The 20,589-nt window shown below is 46.8% G+C and overlaps 1 protein-coding gene across 1 annotated transcript; it reads left to right on the top strand.

The window, feature by feature from the left end:
- Window positions 1–13,930: 13,930 nt before the first annotated feature.
- On the top strand, window positions 13,931–17,729 carry SP5 (Sp5 transcription factor). Its single transcript, XM_073646975.1, has 2 exons — window positions 13,931–14,307; window positions 15,906–17,729. Exons 1-2 carry the CDS (start codon window positions 14,257–14,259, stop codon window positions 16,977–16,979), a joined length of 1,125 nt encoding a protein of 374 aa, XP_073503076.1. The 5' UTR covers window positions 13,931–14,256; the 3' UTR covers window positions 16,980–17,729.
- The last annotated feature ends 2,860 nt before the right edge of the window (window positions 17,730–20,589 follow it).

Raw genomic sequence — 20,589 nt, 5'->3', positions numbered from 1 at the left:
ACCTCTCTTTTATAGGAGGATGGTCTCCCGTGGGGATGTGGTGTTCTACCCCCTTGACTCGCCCGAAGTCTAACGGGTGTTTACTGAACACTCTCTCGTACTCTTGAACCACCCGATAGACTCCTTGTTTCTGGTGTGCGGGAGTGGAGTCAGTACCCAGATGTAGTTGCTGACACCAGTCCTCCATGTTTTTCTTAGAGCCGTTACCTTCCTCCGGGTGAGATGGAGGCAAGGGTTCCACAGATTGTATAGAATTTTGGTTAATGGTATATAATTTGGCTAGCGTGGCATATCGGGGCAGGTACACTTCCCTCTCCCCGATATTTATTATGCGAACGGGCACCCTCCCATGGCGTACATCAACCACCCCCCGTGCTGTCAAAATGGTGGGCCTACTGTCTGAGTAAACTGGTTCTACCATTGCCTGGTAATCCCTACCTCTCAGACCAATAGCTGCCCGGCACCAAATCATCATTTCACTTTTTGGGGGCATGGCAATAGGAAAAGGGTCACACATTCTTACGCTACCAATCTCACCGCCGGAGAGTTCCACCTGTTGCCGTCGCATCAGTGCCCGGATCTCTTTCTGGAGCACCCGCTGCTCGCCGGAGCTGGCGTTCTTGGCAACCTGCTGTAAAAGGAAAATCACCTCTGCAAGACAATTTTCAATTACATTAGTTCCTAGAGTTATTTTTGGGTGACTCTCATGTTTGTCAATATCTACAATGATCAGTCCCTGTGCTGCCAGTTCGACTCTACCGATTTTGATGGTCACCTCTTTAAATCCGATCTGTGGCACGGGCTGGCCATTGCTGGCGATGATACTCAAGTCGTCGTCAGGGTAGCGGGTAATATCCGAGTCATTCCAGTACTGCTTAAAGAGCACGTACGGGATGGTGGTGACCTGTGACCCGGTGTCCAGTAGGGCACTCATGGGAATGCCATCCAGTACCACAGGCAAGACTAGACGTCCTCCCACATATCTGTCGCGCCAGTTCGATGGGCCTGGTGATCTTTTTCCTGGGGGTTGGCCCTCTACCCCAGGTTGTGCCCGTTTAAAGAACAGTACCTTGCCATATGTCCGGGTTGATTGCAGCGGCGGCAGATGGGTCGTCCGTCCTCGCTGTATCGGTCACTGGGTCTTCCTCTGGCCGGTTGGGTCCTCCTTGGTCGACGCCACGGGATGTCCTCCGGTCCGGATGCCAGCTGGATCTTCCCTGGGGTGGAAGCCTGTAAAGACTGCACAGTTCGGGTTAGCGCAGCAACGCTCTTAGCTAGCTCTTGGACCTGATGGTGTAGGTCTGGAGCCGGGTCATTGTCCAAAGCCTGCGCATCAGCTCCCACAGGCCCTGCCGACAAAGGCGCCGCCTCCTGGTGGTAAGTGATAGCAGGGCGCCTGTGGGTCACAACGCCACCCGGTGCCGGTTCTCGGAGCACCCGGATGGCTCTGTCCTTGAACTGTGCAAAGCCCAGATGGGGATCCTGTAAGGCCATTGCCCGCAACTGGGTTCGGTGGGTATTACAATATAGTCCCTCTATATACTGTTCGGTCAACAGCCTGTCCTCGTTTCCCACTCCATCAGGGTCGGTCTGCTTAATGGCCCTCAGGGCCTCTTGTAGGTTTAGTGCATAGTCCCTTATACTCTCATGCGCTCGCTGCTTGCACCCGTAGAATCTAAGCTTAATCTCGGCTGAGGTGCGGGTATCAAAGGTGTCCTTCAGCCGGGTTAGTATCCCTGCGACAGTCTTCCTCCCAGGTGGCCAGGATTTTACTTCCCTTTTGGCTGCCCCGGTTAGTTGGGCCACCAGGATGCTCACTTTTTGCTCTTCTGTGAGGGGGTACACCTGGAAGAGGCTATCCAGCTTTTCTCTAAAGTCATGCAGGGTATGTGACTCCCCTGAGTACTGGGGTAGCCAAGCTGCTCCCGGGATATAGGGCATGGTGAAGGGCATAACTGCAGCAGCGGTAGCGCTGGCGGGGGTTGAGGCAGTGAAGCTCTCCTCCGTATCCGACATCTTCCTCCCCCCTAGTGGACCGTGGCCTACCTTGCGATGATCCTCTTCCGTAGGCCGCGGCTCCGCAGTGGATGGTTGAGGACCTTCCGTCGCGCTCCTGTGACGTCGGCGTCTGCTGGGCTCCTTCCAGGACCTTACGCAACGTCCGGACGTGAGGCGGGGCTTCAGTTCTCGCGCGCTTTCGGAGTCCACGCCCCTCTTCTTCCCGCGCGGCGTCCTCAAGATGGCGTCCAATGGCGGGAAAACTCCACGGATGGCGGGAAGAAGGCAGAACATGGCGCCGGATGGCGGGAAACTTCACCGATGGCGGGAAGAAGGCTGAAGATGGCGCCGGATGGCGGGAATCTTCACCACAGGTAAGTTTGAAAAGTCTCTTTTTCAGGCACGCAGTACCCGGTGGTTGCGGGCACGGGATCCTGCCGACTACGCCAAAGTTGACGCGCCCCTGGGCCTGCTGTGTCGCGCAGCGTCTCGCGCACGGGGGCTTACCCGGAACCGGATCAGATGAGGGTTGTAGTCTCCGAGTGGCGGGGACCCGGTCCGTGCCCAGGGAGTCAACTCAGTGTGTGGCAGTCTTGATAGATGTTATTTGAGTGTCGACTACGCCACCCGTTGATTTGCAGCTATGGAGCTGCCGCTGCAGGGCAGACCGCTGAGGCCGGTGTAGAATTGTGCAGCGTGATAGTATAACCCCCAACGGGAGGGGTATGGCCTCAGGGCAGCCGACGTGGAAGATGAGGGTAGCAGGAACCACTCAGAGACGGTGCGGTGTAATTCAGGGTCTTTACTGGTAACAACGATAGACCCTCCCGGAGTACTTGCTAGCGAACGGGGCCTGGTCAGTCCTTGAGCAGATGGGATCTCCCCTGGCCAGGCGGAGTTGTAGGCCTTCCAAACTGACTGTACTCTTCTGGCTACCTTGCTAGAAGCGGATATAAGTAGCCCACGTCCCTGAGTGTACCGTGTGGTGCTCACCCGTATGGCCGGTGACTCGGGGCCTTCTAATGGCTTCCGCTCCACGATGGCGGCGCTGGTCCCACGCGTGTGACCGTGCCTTCGGGTTTCTGGGCCTGAGGACCTGAAATCCCCTGCCGGTCGGCTTCTGCTGCTGGGTAAGAGTTAGTCCCCACAGCCTCGGACGCCGGGTCCGGTAAGAAAGCTTCTCAGTCAGGGCGAGCTCGGCAGCTGCCAGCCCCTGACTTGTAGTAGTATTGCTCCCACTGAGCTTCTGCTGTTTCTTCCTGTGACTGTTTCTTGTCTCTACTCTCCTTGACTGACTAACCCTGCTTCAGCCCCGGGTTTATATAGGGGAAGGTCTTCCCCTCCCAAGACTGGGCAGGAGGTGTGGCATGCACAGGATCCCTGGCCAAGAGACCTCCCACCTGCTCTCAGACATAACATTGCTTGTTACTGTGGAAACCAGACCCCTGGGGTGCCACATCTTCGTCTCTGATTGTGGTCACCCGCCAGAGTTCAGCATAAGGCCGCAGCCGAATGAAGATACATGGTCCTCGTTCTCTGGCCTTGAGACGAGGAGCGGGTCAGAGTTAACCACTGTCTCTACCCGGTCAAGGTCCTGACCTAAGAAGGCCTTGGAGGGGAGCGGAGGAGATAGGCTCCACAGGCAAAAGGATCCCAGGGGATGCGGACGGAGCGGCCTACGCCACCTGTATTCCATATTCTGGCCTAGTCAGAGGGATTCCTGCTGCAAGAGGGGTGACGGGCCCCTGATATCTGACTTTGCTACTTCAGGTCTCAGTCAGAAAAGCCCGGAGGCTTAGTGGATCCCAGGGGGATACGGACGGAGCGGCCTACGCCACCTGTATCTCTTACACTGCGTTTACCCAGTGGGACCCGGTCTTACACCACGTTCTAACCACACAGTCAGGAGAAGACTTAGTGGGAGAACCTACCAAGGAGAGGAACACACACAAGCGGGGTCTCGACAGGTGCTCCTGGTCTACCTGGAAAGTGCTGAACCCCCTTCCCGGTGGCCGCAGTATGCCGTGAGTAGCAGAGGGAAGCTTTGCGGCTAAAGTTCATCTGAATGTGAGTAAAAACCCTGGATGACTTCACACACCGCCTCAGCCTGTTATTTCCTGCGCGGCACTGCACCCACCATCCTTTCTCACTCTGCCCTGAGGCCTGCTCCGCCTGTGGGGAGCCGTCCCATCTTAGCTGCCCGTAACACCAGTCTCAGTGGACTGAAGCAGTGCTGGTGCCCATCACCGGAAACCGCAGGTGGCGTAGTCGAAAAATACCACTCTTACTTGACAGCCTATATATTTTTATGTGACGGCCCTGGGCACGGAACGGGTCCAGGCCACGACTGCCACCCCCGCTACCCCTACACCGACCCGGCTCCGAGTAACCCCATTTTCCAGGGAGGGCTGGCGAGGCGTCACACACAAGCCCCACAGTGTGGGGGCCCATCTAGGTGGAGACGTAATCCAAGGGGTTTGGACAAAGGAGGAGAAAGCACTCTCTTCCAAAGCTAAAGAGTTGTTAGCAGTAGAACGAGCGGTAAGTGGGTTCCTTGTATCCTTACAGGGCCAAAATGTCAATTTTCTCTCGGACAACCGTGTATCCGTGGCCAACATAAACCACCAAGGGGGAACGCGGATAAAAACACTAATGAAGGTGTCAGATCGTTTATTGCAAAAAGCAGAAAGGCTATGTGCCCACAAAGCAGAAATGCTACGGATTTTTCCTGAGCGTTTCTGCATCTCCCCTGGCAGAAAAAAAGCATGCGGATTGTACATGCGTTTTTCCTGCCAGGGACATGCGGATGTGAAGCGTTCTTCACGTGCATTTCCGCATGCGGGTTGACAAGCGCTTTCCAAGCGATTTTAGCATCACTTGGAAAGTGCTTGTCAACTTGGTCACACTATGTAAATCCATGCAAATAGCATGGATTTATATAGTGTGACCCGAGAGAATGTAAAAAAATAAAAAATAAATCTATACTTACCTTCCGATGGCCCCCGGTGTCTTGCTTCGCTCGGTGCTGACTGCTGGTAGATCGCGGTACACTGCACTGAAGGACCTGCCGACATCAGCGTCGTGTGACCCATCACATGACTATGACGTCAGCGCAGGTCCTTCAGTCCATCGCGATTTGCCGGCAAGGGAGGACGAGCACATCGGGGGCCGTCAGAAGGTAAGTATCATATTTATTTTTTATTTTATTCTTTTTTTTACAGTTTCTATGGCACCCGGGTCCGGAGGAGAGTCTCCTCTCCTCTAGACCTGGGTTCCATCCCCACATTGGTACGCATGGAGTGCGCATCTGCATATGCAGTGATGCGTAATCCATGCGTTCTAATGCAAGTCAATGGCGGCGAAAACGCAGCACTTCCGCAAAATAATTGGTAGTGCTGCGTTTTTTTCTGCAATGATAATCCGCAGCGGAAATTTCCGCAGCATGTGCACAGCACATGCGGATTATCATTGGGGAACATGGCAGACCTTCTACCATGCGTTTGTAATAGTGGGGAAGGGCGTAGCCTTCCCTTGGCACTGAGATAGTTAAAGGAAGTGTTCCTGAAGTCAGACCTCTCTGAACTGTTGGTAGACCAAGCTAGGGGTTAGCTTTAGTGGTCCAGTCAGTAGAGTAGAGGGGGAACTTAGTGCCCTGATCAAGCCTTGAGTGACATAGAGCTTGTTCCTGGCATAATTCCTTGTGGGCTGCAGTACCTGAAAACAGCCACAAGATGCCACTGTCCTGGGTGCAGATGTCAGGTTGAGTCTGCTAGCAGTGTTACAGACAGTGATGAGTTAATGCTGTGTGATGACAGCTCACTGAGGGTGGGCACATTAGGAAAATCTCTGTTTAATTTCCAGAATCAGGAAGTGATTCTTCAGTAAGAGATAGGACAGAGAACCATACAGGCAGCCTGAGTATATATTGGCTGCTAGGGTAGACGGGAGCTCCATACCCTCAGACAGTGGGATCACCAGTGTGAAAGTCTCCCTACGCAAGAGCAAGAGTCCTGTTAGCTGGCCGGAGAAACTCATCAAAGGTAGTGAGGACCCAGGGCACTTCTAGTCTACAGGAAGCAGAGGAAGATAAATAGGACTCCAGGCTAAGATGTGGGGGAGAGATATCGGATCCCGATCACTGTTGATATTGCAGAAGGATCTCTTGGGCCAGAGATTAGAGTCACAGAGATGCTTCACTTAAAGAGGGAACCAGGGCTGAAGGAGTTACCAGCGCCTGTGAGAGAGATAACCTGTCGGGCCTTCTCCATTATATCTGCCTGTAAATATTGTACATATTCCTCTTCCCCAAGTAAAGTTCAAGTTCTGGTTAAGAACCTTGTGTCTTCTGAATTTATTGCTGCCCTGGTCCCAGAAGAGAAATGCCTGGAGACAGCCACGATCGGATGGTTTGAAGTAAGTGGAGAGCCCCACATACACAGCCACACATCAGAGGGAGGACACGTATTGTCTGTAGGGTGCCAGAGCGAGAGGAGGCTACAGCTCGCCCACGACTACCTCGCTGGGGCACCTTACATTTGGCGTAGTCGGCAGGATGCGAGCTCCTCGCATGAAGAAAGCAGGGAAGAGCCGACGCAGAACACTGAGGAGAAAGTGTTGGAAGGCATGCGGCCCAAGATGGCGGCCCGAAGCATGGATTCCAAGATGGTGACAATGGCGGTAAAGTCTGGGAGAAGAACTGCCTATCGTGGGAGTGGACGGCGCCGGAGATAGCGAAAAGATGTCCAGCCCCTACGAGTTCCGGCCCGAAGAAGGATGGGCCCAGCGGTGAAGATGCGTCCCAGGATGGGACGTCTAGTGAGGAAGAGGGCGCAGCGTAAAGTGAAGTCCGGCCCCGTGAGTATCAGCGCGCACAGAGAAGGGGCGCGGCTGAAGGCGGAGCTGCCGAGAGTGACGAGTGACGCGGCGGTCGCGTCAGAAAGCCGGCCCAGGAAGAGGAGGAGTTGGACGTGCAGGACGCGCGTCACTGGTAAGCGACCAGCGCCATTTTTCGTCCAGCACACGAGAGGAAGGAGGTGCTGCGGTGGATGCTCTGCGAAGATGGCAACCGGAGGATCGGATGACCTGTCCGGAATGCGCGCTGAGGAGGAGATGCTAGAGCTGAGTACCCCAGGGGCTGCAAGTGAGAGTCGCTCGCTCGCGGATGCCGCCCGTGAGTCTTTACCCCCAGTGGCTGTCCAGTGGTCCACTAGGCCCGATCCGTAGCTGGGCCTGCTTATCCATGAGTTCCGCATGTGGTACTGGAGCCGGATGCCGGAAGATCCGTCCCCCTAGGCCGAGGGTGGAGAACATTCTGGTGGGGCCGGAGCAACAGCTGCAGCGGAGCCTGACGGAGGTGAGCGGCCGGTTTCGCCTGCGGCGCCTGCCGCGACAGCTTCCACGGCGACAGGGGCCCCTAGGCCTGAAGGGGATGGTGCGGAGGCGGAGGAGAGGCCTCCCAGGAAGAGGGCCCCGCAAGAGCGTTTTTGGCAGCTGGCAGTGGAGGCCATCAACACCCCCTCGGCGAAGCGTTATGCCGAGCTCGGGAGTCTGAAGTGGACTACCCGCAACCCCCCGATGACGCCACGAGAGCAGCGGCGATGGACCGACACCTTCCTCAGAGGCTGGCAGGAAGGGTCCAAAGTGGTGCGGAGAGAGTCGGTGGAGGCGTCCCAGACTCGGGGGCGAGTCCTCGAGTTCCACATCCGTGAGGGGTACAGGTTCCTGGAGGAAGAGTGGACCGGGGACGAGGTGTTCGTTACCCGTGAGGTTATCAAACGTGACTACCTGTCCGACCGTCTCCACAACCTACGTGTGGGGGACATTGTCCACTTCGTCAAGTATGAATGTTCCAGGGGGTGGTAGGCGTGGAGAGGAGTGAATGTGCCGGCAGCAGCTCACCTCGGCTTCTGAGAGTGCGCGCAGCTCAGATGCCGACATGAGCTGCTGCAGACGGGACTCAGCGCTGGAACAAAGGTGAGGAAGGAAGGTGAGTATAAGTGTTTATTGTTTTATGTGTGCAGTGATTGGGGGGATGAGGAAGCCACACATACCAGGATACTTGGATTGAGGAGGCCACACATACCAGGAATGGGGGATTGAGGAGGCCACACATACCAGGAATGGGGGATTGAGGAGGCCACACATACCAGGAATGGGGGATTAAGGAGGCCACACATACCAGGATTTGGGGGTTGAGGAGGCCACACATACCAGGATTGGGGGATTGAGGAGGCCACACATACCAGGATTGGGGGATTGAGGAGGCCACACATACCAGGATTGGGGGATTGAGGAGGCCACACATACCAGGATTGGGGGATTGAGGAGGCCACACATACCAGGATTGGGGGATTGAGAAGGCCACACATACCAGGGTTGAGGGGGCCACACATACCAGGGATTGTGGGATTGAGGGGGCCACACATACCAGGGATTGTGGGATTGAGGAGGCCACACATACCAGGATTGGGGGATTGAGGAGGCCAGACATACCAGGATTGGGGGATTGAGGAGGCCACACATACCAGGATTGGGGGATTGAGGGGGCCACACATACCAGGGATTGGGGGATTGAGGAGGCTACACATACCAGGGATTGAGGGGGCCACACATACCAGGGATTGTGGGATTGAGGGGGCCATACATACCAGGGATTGTGGGATTGAGGAGGCCACACATACCAGGATTGGGGGATTGAGGAGGCCAGACATACCAGGATTGGGGGATAGAGGAGGCCACACATACCAGGATTGGGGGATAGAGGAGGCCACACATACCAGGATTGAGGGGTTGAGGAGGCCACACAAACCAGGATTGAGGGGTTGAGGAGGCCACACATACCAGGATTGGGGGATTGAGGGGGCCACACATACCAGGGATTGTGGGATTGAGGGGGCCACACATACCAGGGATTGTGGGATTGAGGGGGCCACACATACCAGGGATTGTGGGATTGAGGAGGCCACACATACAAGGAATTGTGGGATTAAGGGGGCCACACATACCAGGGATTGGGGGATTGAGGAGGCTACACATACCAGGGATTGTGGGGGCCACACATACCAGGGATTGTGGGATTGAGGGGGCCACACATACGAGGATGGGGAAATTTACCAGTAGCTGATGCATTTCCCACCCTAGGCTTATACTCAAGTCAATAGGTTTTCCCATTTTTATGTGGTAAAATTAGGGGCCTCGGCTTATATTCGGGTCGGCTTATTTAAAATATACGGTATTTTAAAATCAGTGAGTATGTTGTGCCCATAATACTGCAGGACTGTGGCGTGCATTATACTATATGGGGGCTGCATTTTACCCTATGTGGGGCCATTATAATATTTTGAGGGCTATGTGGGGCCATTATAATATTTTGAGGGCTATGTGGGGGGCCATTATACTGTAGGAAAGCAATTATACAGTGTGAAGGTTTGTGTGGGGTCATTATACTGTTTGGAGGGCTGTGTGTGGGCCATTATACTGTTTGGAGGGCTGTGTGGGGGCCATGAGAGTGTATGGAGGGCTCTGTGGGGTTCACAGTTGGGGGATTATACTGTGTTAGGGTCACCATACTTTGCCTTGGGAGTTGAAGTGGGATACAATAGGGTCATTATACTGTGCATGTGGAGTAATGCACCATAGGGGTATCATACTGTTTGGGGGACACTTTTGTTGGCATCATACTTTATGGGGGCAATGAAGGAGGAATCTACGACTTCAGAAGGAGGTAAATTACTATGTAAAGGCTGGAAAGTTATCAGATCTGCTCTTCTGTGACACAGACAAATATTTATTTTTTGTAGGGGGGGGCCCAATTAGAGCTTCTGCTATGGGGCCCCATGACTTCTATGTACGCCCCTGGGCTCATATGCTATATAGGAGCTATGTAGGGGCTCATACGCTATATAGGAGCTATGTAGGGGCTCATACGCTATATAGGAGCTATGTAGGGTATAATACTGTATAAAAGGGCTATGTGTCATTTCCCTCGGGATCAATAGTGTATCGTATGTAGGGGCTCATATTCTATATAGGGGCTATGTGGTGGCTCATTAATATTGAGCAGTATTAATTTCATCCTATTGGTGCGGCCTCCACAACAGTCACGGTCTCTCATGTGGCCCTTTGAGAAAATGAATTGCCCACCCCTCCTAACTACCTGCCTGTTGTGCTCAGCGCAGATCTCCACTGGCTCACATCGATCTAACTGCGTGAAGCCGGCTGTCAGTCAGCATGACATCGATAGTCAACCCCCGTCGACAGAGCAGTCTGAAGAAAAGCTGCTCTGCTGACGTGGAGCAGCTGAATCACCGGCAGGAGCGGTCAGTGACCTCTGTGAGCCAGCGCCGGGTACAACAGGCTGATTATTGATCACGTTTAGCAGCTTTTAGCTTTTATCACCAAGATGCCGACATCAGACAGTTCCCTCCAGCCCTTTCTATACTCACATGTGGGTTTGAAGTGATTTAAAGTGTACCCCTAGTAGTGCTAAAGATTTATTGTATAGCAGAGGAAGTTATTATACAAATTTAATGAATATTAATTACTCTGTAGGATCAAGCTTTTTCCTCTACCCCCACTCAGAGCTAAAGAGGCTATCCTCATACAAGTTAAATAATCTGACTCTGATCAACAATGTTATCTAATATTACAATGTAACTGTAAAGAGGATACCCACCAAATGTTTTGCCCATTGGTCTCAACCAACCTAACCTTTAGTTGGTTCATGTTATTGCTGCTATGTTATATATATTTTATATATATTTATTATTATTATTTAATATTATATTATGTTATTGGCCTATATACATTCATCTGCTATAGGCCAATGAAAGTTTGGTGTAAGTTAGAAGCTATCATCAAAAAGTCCTTTTCTTTAAATCTGTTTTTTTGTGTTATGAATTAACCATTTTTTGGAATGTTCTTCTTTTTAATATATCACAATCTTTATTTAAATCAAAATTGGTAATCTTCCAATTTTCAAAGTGGGTTTCTTTTTTAGACTTATGCTTCATCCACTTTTAGGAAGAGTTTTCACCAGTCTCATTATCACCAGAGGCAGGATTACAATGACAGGTCACACCTCTATACACATCCAATAAAGCAGATCCACTCATCACAATAGGGGGTGTCACAGCTGACCTCTTCCCCCTCCCTTCACATTGACCTTTAATCAGATGCTTTAATACAAGATAGGGTCAGTCTGTTCATTATCTCTATTGTACATGTAGATTCTCTGAAAACGCATGATATTAGTCTAAAAAAAGCCCCATTGGCCAGTGTGAAAAATTGCAATATTTCTATTTTTGTTTTTAATACAAATTGTGATGACAAAAAATAAACATTTAACACAAAAACCTGATTTGAACAATGTCATTTTCCTGACTATAGCGTCCCTTTAAAAATATCTATAGAAAACTGGAAAGGGTATTAAGTTAATAACAGCTTATCGATGGGGGTGCTGGGTGTAGTACCCTCAGCGATGTAATATTGACAACGATAGGTCATTGTAAAGTGAACTCTGTTCATGGTTGCGTGGCAGCTCTAAATGAAGCTGTATAGGGTTTCCATGGACAGCCTTTGCGCAAGCTCCTCCATCTATCTCCTTGCCTACTTTGCCTACCATCTACGCCTTGCCTACTGTAGACATATCATCCGAAGAGAGCAATCACTGGAGAAGGACATCATAGTCGAAAGAATACAAGAAACATGGCAAAGAGGAAGACCAGCAAACCCGATGGTTTGATACTGTCAAGGTAATGGCAGAGAAGACCCTGGTGGACCTATCTAGGCTTGCACAAAGATCGATCTTCCTACAGATCATTCAGCCATGAAGTCGCCATGGCTCGAGATCGAGCCAAAGGCGGTTTAAAAAATAAAGCTCTATTAGGTCCCAGGGGAACCTTGGCCTTCCCCTTTTAACCACTGTTAAGGGATATTACCGCATTAAACAGGGACCTTGGGTTGAGTCAACGGAGTAGCTGCCGGTGGGAGGAGCAGGCTGGCAGGAGTGGTCAGAGGTCAAGACCAGGAGGTACAGATAAAGAGCAAAATCATTAGGCAGAAGAATAGTCAGAAAATAAGCTGAGGTTTGAAACTGAAATCACTAGAACACAGGAGCAGAGAACAGGGGTGTGGACCAGGTAAGGCAGAAGTTATAACTGGTAGTGGAAGACAGGGATTCAGTAGTTCATACAGTGAGCAGCCCTCATCCAGGGTGCTAAACAAGATAGGAATTAAACCCAAATCTCCCTGCCTGGATGGTGTCATAAGTCTCAGGGAATAAAACAGGACTGCCTGGTTGTCACTCGCAATGAAATTGTGGCATTGCCCAGTGACAGAAGCGGAAACAGAGGGCAGGTATTGACATGGATCTTGCAGTTTTCAATATCCAGAGAACAGACAACAGCTTTAGTGCAATCAAAGTAATTTTTACTCTGTGGGGGTGAGCTCCACACATAGAATGGGGAGTGATAGTAAGCATGCGTGACCACAGAGCCATTCAATCTCCTACTGAATGGGGGGAATTGGAAACCTATTTGTAGTGATCAGTAATGGTCCCAGCTACTTATCATAGGCTAACCCCTTTAAGAATGAGTTCCCCCAAGACTCCTTACCATTTCCATGCTATCAGTTCCAATTTAGCTTTGATATGATGATCCACATAATGAGACACTGGGAGCTGGGGACTCATTGCCTGTTAACACTGTATAACTTTGTAGCTGTTAGGCAGTATGACAATAGCAACCAGACAGTCTTAAAGGGAGTCTGTCATCAGTTTTTGCTACACCATCTGAGAACAGCATGATGTAGGGCCAGAGACCTTGATTTCAGTGATGTGTTACTTACCCACACCGCTTATTCGAGGCTTTTTGTGTACACTCTGCATAGGCACAAAGCTGCCAATCAGGGGGCAGGATTTGCCTACATGGCCGCAAGTTTTCTAGTCATCTGGTGATAATCTCCTGTTGATGATGGAAGTAATTGTATCAAAACTACAGCAAGCAGCCCAGTAAGTGACACATTTCTAGAATCAGTGTTTCTGTCTCTACATTATGCTGCTCTCAGATTGTGGCAAAAACCCGGTGACACATTTCCTTGAAATGACCGCTGATCCAGACTGGATACTAATGTGATAAAAGATGAGAAGCAGTTTGTGTGCAAATTACACCCTATGCTTTTCTACAGAAACTTTGTAGAATAACCTCCTAAAGCTCTGTTCACATTCCTGTTCGGACATTGTTTGTTCCATTTTAGCAACAGAAAAACGTAATACTTGATTCATTACATTAGTTATGCAAGTGGAAGCAGGGGTGCTCCATTGTTGATTATGGGGTCCGCATGGGTTCAATTTTTTACAATGGCACAAAGTTCTTCTGCAGGACTTTTTCTTTCCGCTATAAAATATTATAATCAATGTGGCCTCTCTGTTAACTGATGCAAACAGAAAAAATGGAATATCCGAATGGACATGTGAACAGAGACTTACAGATGAACATTCCGATATTAATACATTCATCTGATCGTACTGCAATGCCAACCTGCAGTCATTCCCAGGATGTTCTCCGCGTCCTTATAAACAATACTTAAAGAAATAAGAAACTTCAGTAATGAGTACATTACATTATCATCCAAATCCACCCAAGAGCGTATAAAAACCATCCCCATCCTCAAATAACAAAGGGAGATTGTCTCTTTGCTACAAATCCTTAATTACAAAAGCGCAGAGGAGAGGGGGCTCCAGGCTTGTGGACAAGCAGTGCAGGGTCTTCAGGAGCTGAGGGTCTCTTTGATCAAGAAAATCCAATTATTTGTGTATATACATTTCCCACATAGTGATTAGTTCATTAATTGTCCCGCCTTTATCACCTCCCTTTCCACCCCCTGTAATAATCAGTTCTTTTATCCAGACCAACAAACACTCGGTAGGAGCTTTTGTACATTCAAAGGATTTGCTTTCTCTTGTGAAAGAGCTGCTGTGCTTTGATGATTGGGCAGCTGGGAACTTCAAAGGGACAGAGCCAAGGCTGTGACTGGCTGGCGGCCCAGCAAAGTCCTTATCAAATTCTTGGAGGTGCTCCCACTGCAGTCAGTCAAGAGGCTGCTGGAAAGGAGGGGAGGCAGGAGGAGCATCAACCTGCACACTAGCAAGTACCAAACAAACAACCTGGCACTTACTGGGTGGGAAGTCATTGAGTGAAGGGGGTTCCTCCATGCATCTTCAGCAGTGTGCTGCCCATCACAGCGCCCAGGAGCAACACCATGGCTGCAGTTGCTGTACTAAGGAACGACTCGCTCCAGGCATTCCTACAGGTCAGTGGGATTTCACCTTCACAGGTAGTGATGCCACTTTGTGGGCAACAGGTTGTAGCAAATACAAAAATTGCTATTACTTAAAGCAACCCATATGGGAATCTGGATACATTTTCTAATTCTGATATACAGCAGTCGCAAATCTTATTTAGAAAAAATTGGAAATCTGGGTCGTTTTTTTTTTCTTGAAAAATTTACCTGTGTAAATTAAACTTTGAGATAGTAAAAATTTATAAAGAAAAACATTTCTTGCCTTCTGAATAATATAAATGTTATTTTTTATTCAGAAAGCAAGAAATATTTCTCTTTATAAACTTTTACTTTACAAATAAAGTTTAGTTTACACAGGACACAAGTAGTGATGTCAGTGAGTTTTGCAAAAAAAAACTACCCGGTTTTCCAGTTATCCATTGTATAGATATGATTTCATTTAGTAGTTAGGTGTAGTGTAGATATCATGTAGAGTTTGGAAATGTATTACTATATCTTATTTAGGACTATGTACTTTTACCTAAATTTTATAAAAGTTAAGTAATGGAGGACATTGAGAAGAACAGGTAAGGGCTCTGAAAGAATCACAAAAAAGTAGTATCAAAATAATGATAAATATTTACAATAAAGATATATTTAAAACATCAATATTAACCAACAGATTAGAAAATACATGAACCTTCTATAATTAGGATAATGATCTAGAGATGATGTATATCAATCATAACAAAGAAAAAGTAAATAAACATTTAATATTCAACTTCTAGACAGGAGTAGCAGTAGTGAAATACAGGCAGAGGTAGCTGATGCAGTAGAAACCGTTATCACTAGAATTGTTACATCGGAATTACTGTCCTCTATACAGCTATGACTCAACTGATTTTTCAGAGATATTACTATCTTCACATAAATAAAAAGAATAGATACTTGTATGTAGTTATTTACAGAAATTTATAACAAAAAAAAGTTCATAAAGTTGGTACCGAATACTGCAGATTCACGCTCTAGTAGTAACTCTGATTAGTATCAGAGTATTTTCAGGAAATGGAATTATCTACATTTAAATGTCAATGAAGATGTCATATTCAATAATACAATCTAAATAGTCTTGATTTATTTATTAATGTCCAATAATACAGTCTGATTTTACATCTGCTACAGTCACTGATAACATTATTAAAGCATTTCTTAAAATGACATTTATAAGGAGGTTTAGTAGAGAATATAAGGCGCCAATGATTTATAAAATAAAAATGTTTTGTAGTTGGAAAAAAGTTTACGAATACATTTAAAAAGAGCAGTACTTCAAGGTATGCATGTCATTTTTATGTACTTTAAGACCTGGGACATGTAAGAAGTAAAGTCATACTGAGCTGTTCCAATATTGTGTTTTTAGCTGACTGTTATTAATTTGGGAATGTTTATGGACTCATTATAATTGGCTGTAAAGCAAAGTTCAGCCTATCCCATTTCTAGGGATTTGACCATACGGGAGAATGAAATACAACTGTCAATTCATCTCCTATCCATCTGCATGTCTTTTATCTATGCCATCTATCTATCATGAATCAATATTTTATATGCAAATTAAATGTTTTCCATTACAGGACAGGACACCCAGTGCCTCCCCAGATGTCTGCAAACATTCTCCATTGGCTCTTTTGGCGGCAACATGTAGCAGAATAGGTCAACCAGGAAGTGGTGCGGACTTTATTCAGGTTTCTTATGATCCAACCATTGGATCTCCCTCAAGGATGTTCCACCCGTGGACTAATGATATTTCTTGCCACTCTCCAGCTGGCATTCAGGCACATAACAGTCTTGGACTTGCAGCCTCCAAAAATCAACTCCAATCTCACATACAGTCTACATTTGTTACTCATGAACTACCCCTTACACCTCCTGCCGACCCCTCCTACCCTTATGAATTTTCCCCAGTGAAAATGTTACCTTCCCCTATGGCTGCATTTCAGACATCCAATTGCCAGTCAACCTATGTACCTTCCATTCCTTATCCTCCTGCTTCACCTATTGCTTCTGCAATACATGGATTTGTACCAGGTCATGCAAACCTGATACATCAGCAACCAAGGCAACTCTCTCCCAATCCAGCAGAAGACATCCCATGGTGGAGCATTCAACAGTCCACCGCCGTTCCCCACCCGTCTCCAATTCCTCATGCTCATCACCGGTTTCCTATCCAGAGAAGTTTAGTTCTAGGACATTCAGACTTTGCACAATACCAGACTCAAATTGCCGCTCTCCTGCAGACCAAATCCCCATTGGCTACTGCCAGGAGATGCAGAAGATGTAGATGTCCAAACTGCCAATCCTCCAGTGGTCCAGAGGAGCCTGGAAAGAAGAAACAGCACATCTGCCACATCCCAGGTTGTGGAAAAGTATATGGCAAAACCTCACACCTTAAGGCCCACTTAAGGTGGCACTCAGGGGAGAGACCTTTTATTTGTAACTGGTTGTTCTGCGGCAAAAGTTTCACCAGATCTGATGAGCTACAAAGGCACCTACGGACTCATACCGGCGAAAAAAGGTTTGTCTGTGCAGAATGTGGGAAAAGATTCATGAGAAGCGATCATCTGGCCAAACATGTAAAAACGCATCAAAATAAGAAGATCAAAGGGATTGAACGGACAGTCAAACAGGAGCAAAGCAGGGACCACTAGAAGAAGCTTCATGGATTTTTTATAGTGCAATATACTTGAATACTGATGTACTGGATTATGGATAAAACCTAATTGTCTCAAAGCACAATACTAGTCAGATTTTAACTTGAATCAGATCTTCCATTTTTTTGTTTTTATTTTACACATGGATCTCTTTGAGGAACCTGAGGATTTGTATATTTCTGTTCGAAGTATGATTAAAACTTGGTTTTATATTTGACATCTTATTATGAAACCTTCATTTTTCTTTTTCCCAGCAGAGTATTTAATGCGTTAGTAAAACTTCTTCAGTTCTTTTCTTCCATCCGTTGCAGCGTGCATTATTGATTTTGTAAATGGGACATAAAAAAAAAAGTTTCACTTTCAAATAAACAATGAAGGGTATTGTTCCGGAATCCCTGCCAAATTGGCTCTATCTAAATTTATGTGCCACATATCTTGGAAACTGTTTTTTTTAAACTTATTTCTTAATTATAACTCTCTGCTTTGGATGTTGCTTCCTCTTCCCTTCTACAGTTCTGTAATTACTAAGTGTTTTATATGCCATATACTGTATTATTGATATATATCTTCATCGGCGTTCTTGAGAACTGGTCCAGTGGATAACTTATCTATAGCAATATATCTTCTATTATTGTGATTGTGCCATTAGCTTCTTGCAGATATGTACAATGTTAATGTGTCTGTTTTTTTGCCCAGGGTATGTGCTTGCCTGTACAGTTGAAGTGTAAGCATATGTTTCTTTTTAAAGCTTGAAACTTTGGGAATTTTTTTTTTTTTTTTCACATTGCACCTTACAAGAAAAAAAAAGAAAAGGCAATAGGTATTATTCATACTAAAATGGCTTTAGGGATGTTCACATTTGGCATTTTTAAAGAAAAAAAGAATGCAGGATAAAAACTGCGAAAAGGAAGATCCCTTGTATGAACATACCCTAAACACCATCTTTTTAATTCTAGTAGTCACTACATACAGTTCTGTTTAGTATAACTATCATACAAAATGTATAATTTCTGTGATGTTGCTGTGCTGCTGTAGGGTGAGCTATTTCAGTGAACAGAGGCTTAGGGTACATGCACACGTTAAGTATTTGGTGCAGAAATTTCCGCATCTCTTGGCAGCAATAGCACGCATATGTTCTGCGGTTTTTACTTATGTTTTTGCTGCAGATTTTTCCCCACTCATTTGTATGTGTGAAATCTGAAGCAAAACTGCTGAAAAAATTGACATACTGCAGATTTAAATCTGTTCCAAATCTGCAAGTCACAAATAAGCAACGTGTGCATGAGGCTTCATGGATTCCCAATAATTTTGCTGGCATCAGGAAACCCTTAAGGTTTTGTGATTAATCAGCACTGAAAATAAACGCAGCAAAAGTGCACACAGACCAAGACCACGGCCCCACTATCAGTATTTGGTCAGTATTTTTTTCAGGAGTGGGAGCCAAAACCAGGGATGGGTCAAAAATGCAAAATTGGTGACTCGTTTCTATTATACCTTTTCTCTGGTTGTTCCTCACCTGGTTTTGGCTCCCACTTCTGAGAAAAAATACTGACCGAATACTGACCAAATACTGATAGTGGGGCCGTGGTCTAAAAGTCTAACTCAGAATCTGGAGATTTATATGGTAGAATTAACTGCAATATCACAGTAAACCCATGTCCGGATCCAAGAAGTTGAGAAATGGGGAGCTGTTTGACTGGGTATTTACACTGAACATCATGGTATTTAATTGCGGCTTTAAGGGAAAGAAAATTTGTGTTAAAGGGGTATTCCCATCTTAGGTATCCATGGTTATGACTAATGGCAACAAGCTAACTGTCATTAGATCAGTGGTCGTAGCCATGGATACCTAAGGTCCTGCATTGCCCTGCACATGGGGTAAGTGACCTAGCAAATCACAAAAAATATAATGCATTTCTAATTAAAGGTATTTGCTAATATTCTTATTACACCTACTACATATTGGGATAGGATCTTGGCGATGGGAATACCCCTCAATTCTTAAGTTGGCTTCTATAGCTGTGGGTCGAAGATGCATTCAGGCAATAGCTCTTCTTTCTGAACTCCCCATCATGTTCAGTTCAGCTGAGCACACATGTCTTCATTGAGAAAGAAATAAGTCATTACCAGGGAAGTCTGACAGTGACTTATTTCCATTGAGTACAAAAGGATCAGGCAGTGAAATTAAACATGCGTGGTCTTTCCTCCCCCTATCAGTGAGGGGGAGGCCTCCACATGCAGGACAGTCACCATGGAAGTTGTTGACCACCAACTGTCCAGTGTGAAGACAAAGCTGATGAGCTTCTCTCATCTTACAGGAATCCCATTAGATCACGTTCACACAGAACAATTTGGCATAGATTTTAATACAGGAGGAAAGCCTTTTTTTCTAGTTTCTGCATTTACTCCTTGTGCTGACTTTATAGTAGGGTCATACAGTGTTCTGTACTAAGAACATCCATTAGTATCGGAGCCATAAAGTTGGAATGACTCCTGCAAGTTTTGGGACACTTTATAATGTAACTTTCTAAGCTGGAGTAGGGAGTAAATCCAAAAAGAAAGGAAAAGTATAAAGGAAAGACTGATACTTTCTATTTTGGATCTTCGCTCTTTACTAAGAATATCCATTTATATCTGAGCCATAAAGTTGGAATGACACCTGCAAGTTTTGGGACGCTTTATAATGTAACTTTTCGAACCAGAGCTGAGAGTAAATCCAAAAGAAAAGGAAAAGTATAAAGGAAAGACAGATAATTCTCTATTTTGGATCGACTCCTGTTTATGGCGCAAAAACCTGCCTCACCACCCACTCTAAAGATCTTTTTGGCTAAAGGGGTTTTCCAGGCTAAGCCTAAATTTCACACTTCAGATTGCTGAAGGATGACAATATGCACACTGTTAGGATTCCGCTCTGTTGCCTGCTCAAGCAGTTGTCACTTGATCTCCACTAGGTAGTTTGCATAATGGTGGCCATGCACCAATTACCAACTTTTCTCAATGTTCTGATGAGAAGCTAGTCGGCACATGTCTGCCAGTAGGTAATATGCATACTTGTGGTCAAGTAACAACCACTCGAGCAGACAACAGAGTGGAATCCTAACAGTGTGCATATTGATGTAGATTTCCCAATCGCCAAGCCTCCAGTGGTTGAGATGAGCCTGGAAAGAAGAAACCGCACATCTGCCGCATTCCAGCTTGTGGAAAAGTATTTGGTAATTTCACACCTAAAGGTCAACCTAAGGTGGTACTCAGGAAAGAGAAACTTTATTTGTAACTGGTTGTTCACCTACAAAAGTTCCCCAAATCTGATTAGTTATAAAGGCACTTACAAACTTGTACTGGTGAAAAGAGTCTTGTCTGTCCGAAATGCATATTGCACACCATCAGGAGTCAGAGATCTGAAGTTCGATAGAGGCACTGCAGAAATTAGCTTGGAAAACCCATTTAAATTGGCGTCTGATTAGCGAAAAAAAATAGTTGTGCAGACTATGCTATTTTTGGAACCATGAAGTAGATAATGCTGGAAAAACAATTAGTGTGAATAGGGTCTTATCCAATGACACAAGGGAAATTAAAAACAGGAATTGGTCACCTGGTCTAGTTGTGT

Source organism: Phyllobates terribilis, unplaced genomic scaffold (assembly GCF_046119375.1).
Source record: "Phyllobates terribilis strain yellow unplaced genomic scaffold, ASM4611937v1 Scaffold_9__5_contigs__length_417890890, whole genome shotgun sequence".
Classification (NCBI taxonomy): domain Eukaryota; kingdom Metazoa; phylum Chordata; class Amphibia; order Anura; family Dendrobatidae; genus Phyllobates; species Phyllobates terribilis.
This window is presented reverse-complemented; position numbering and strand designations above follow the sequence as displayed.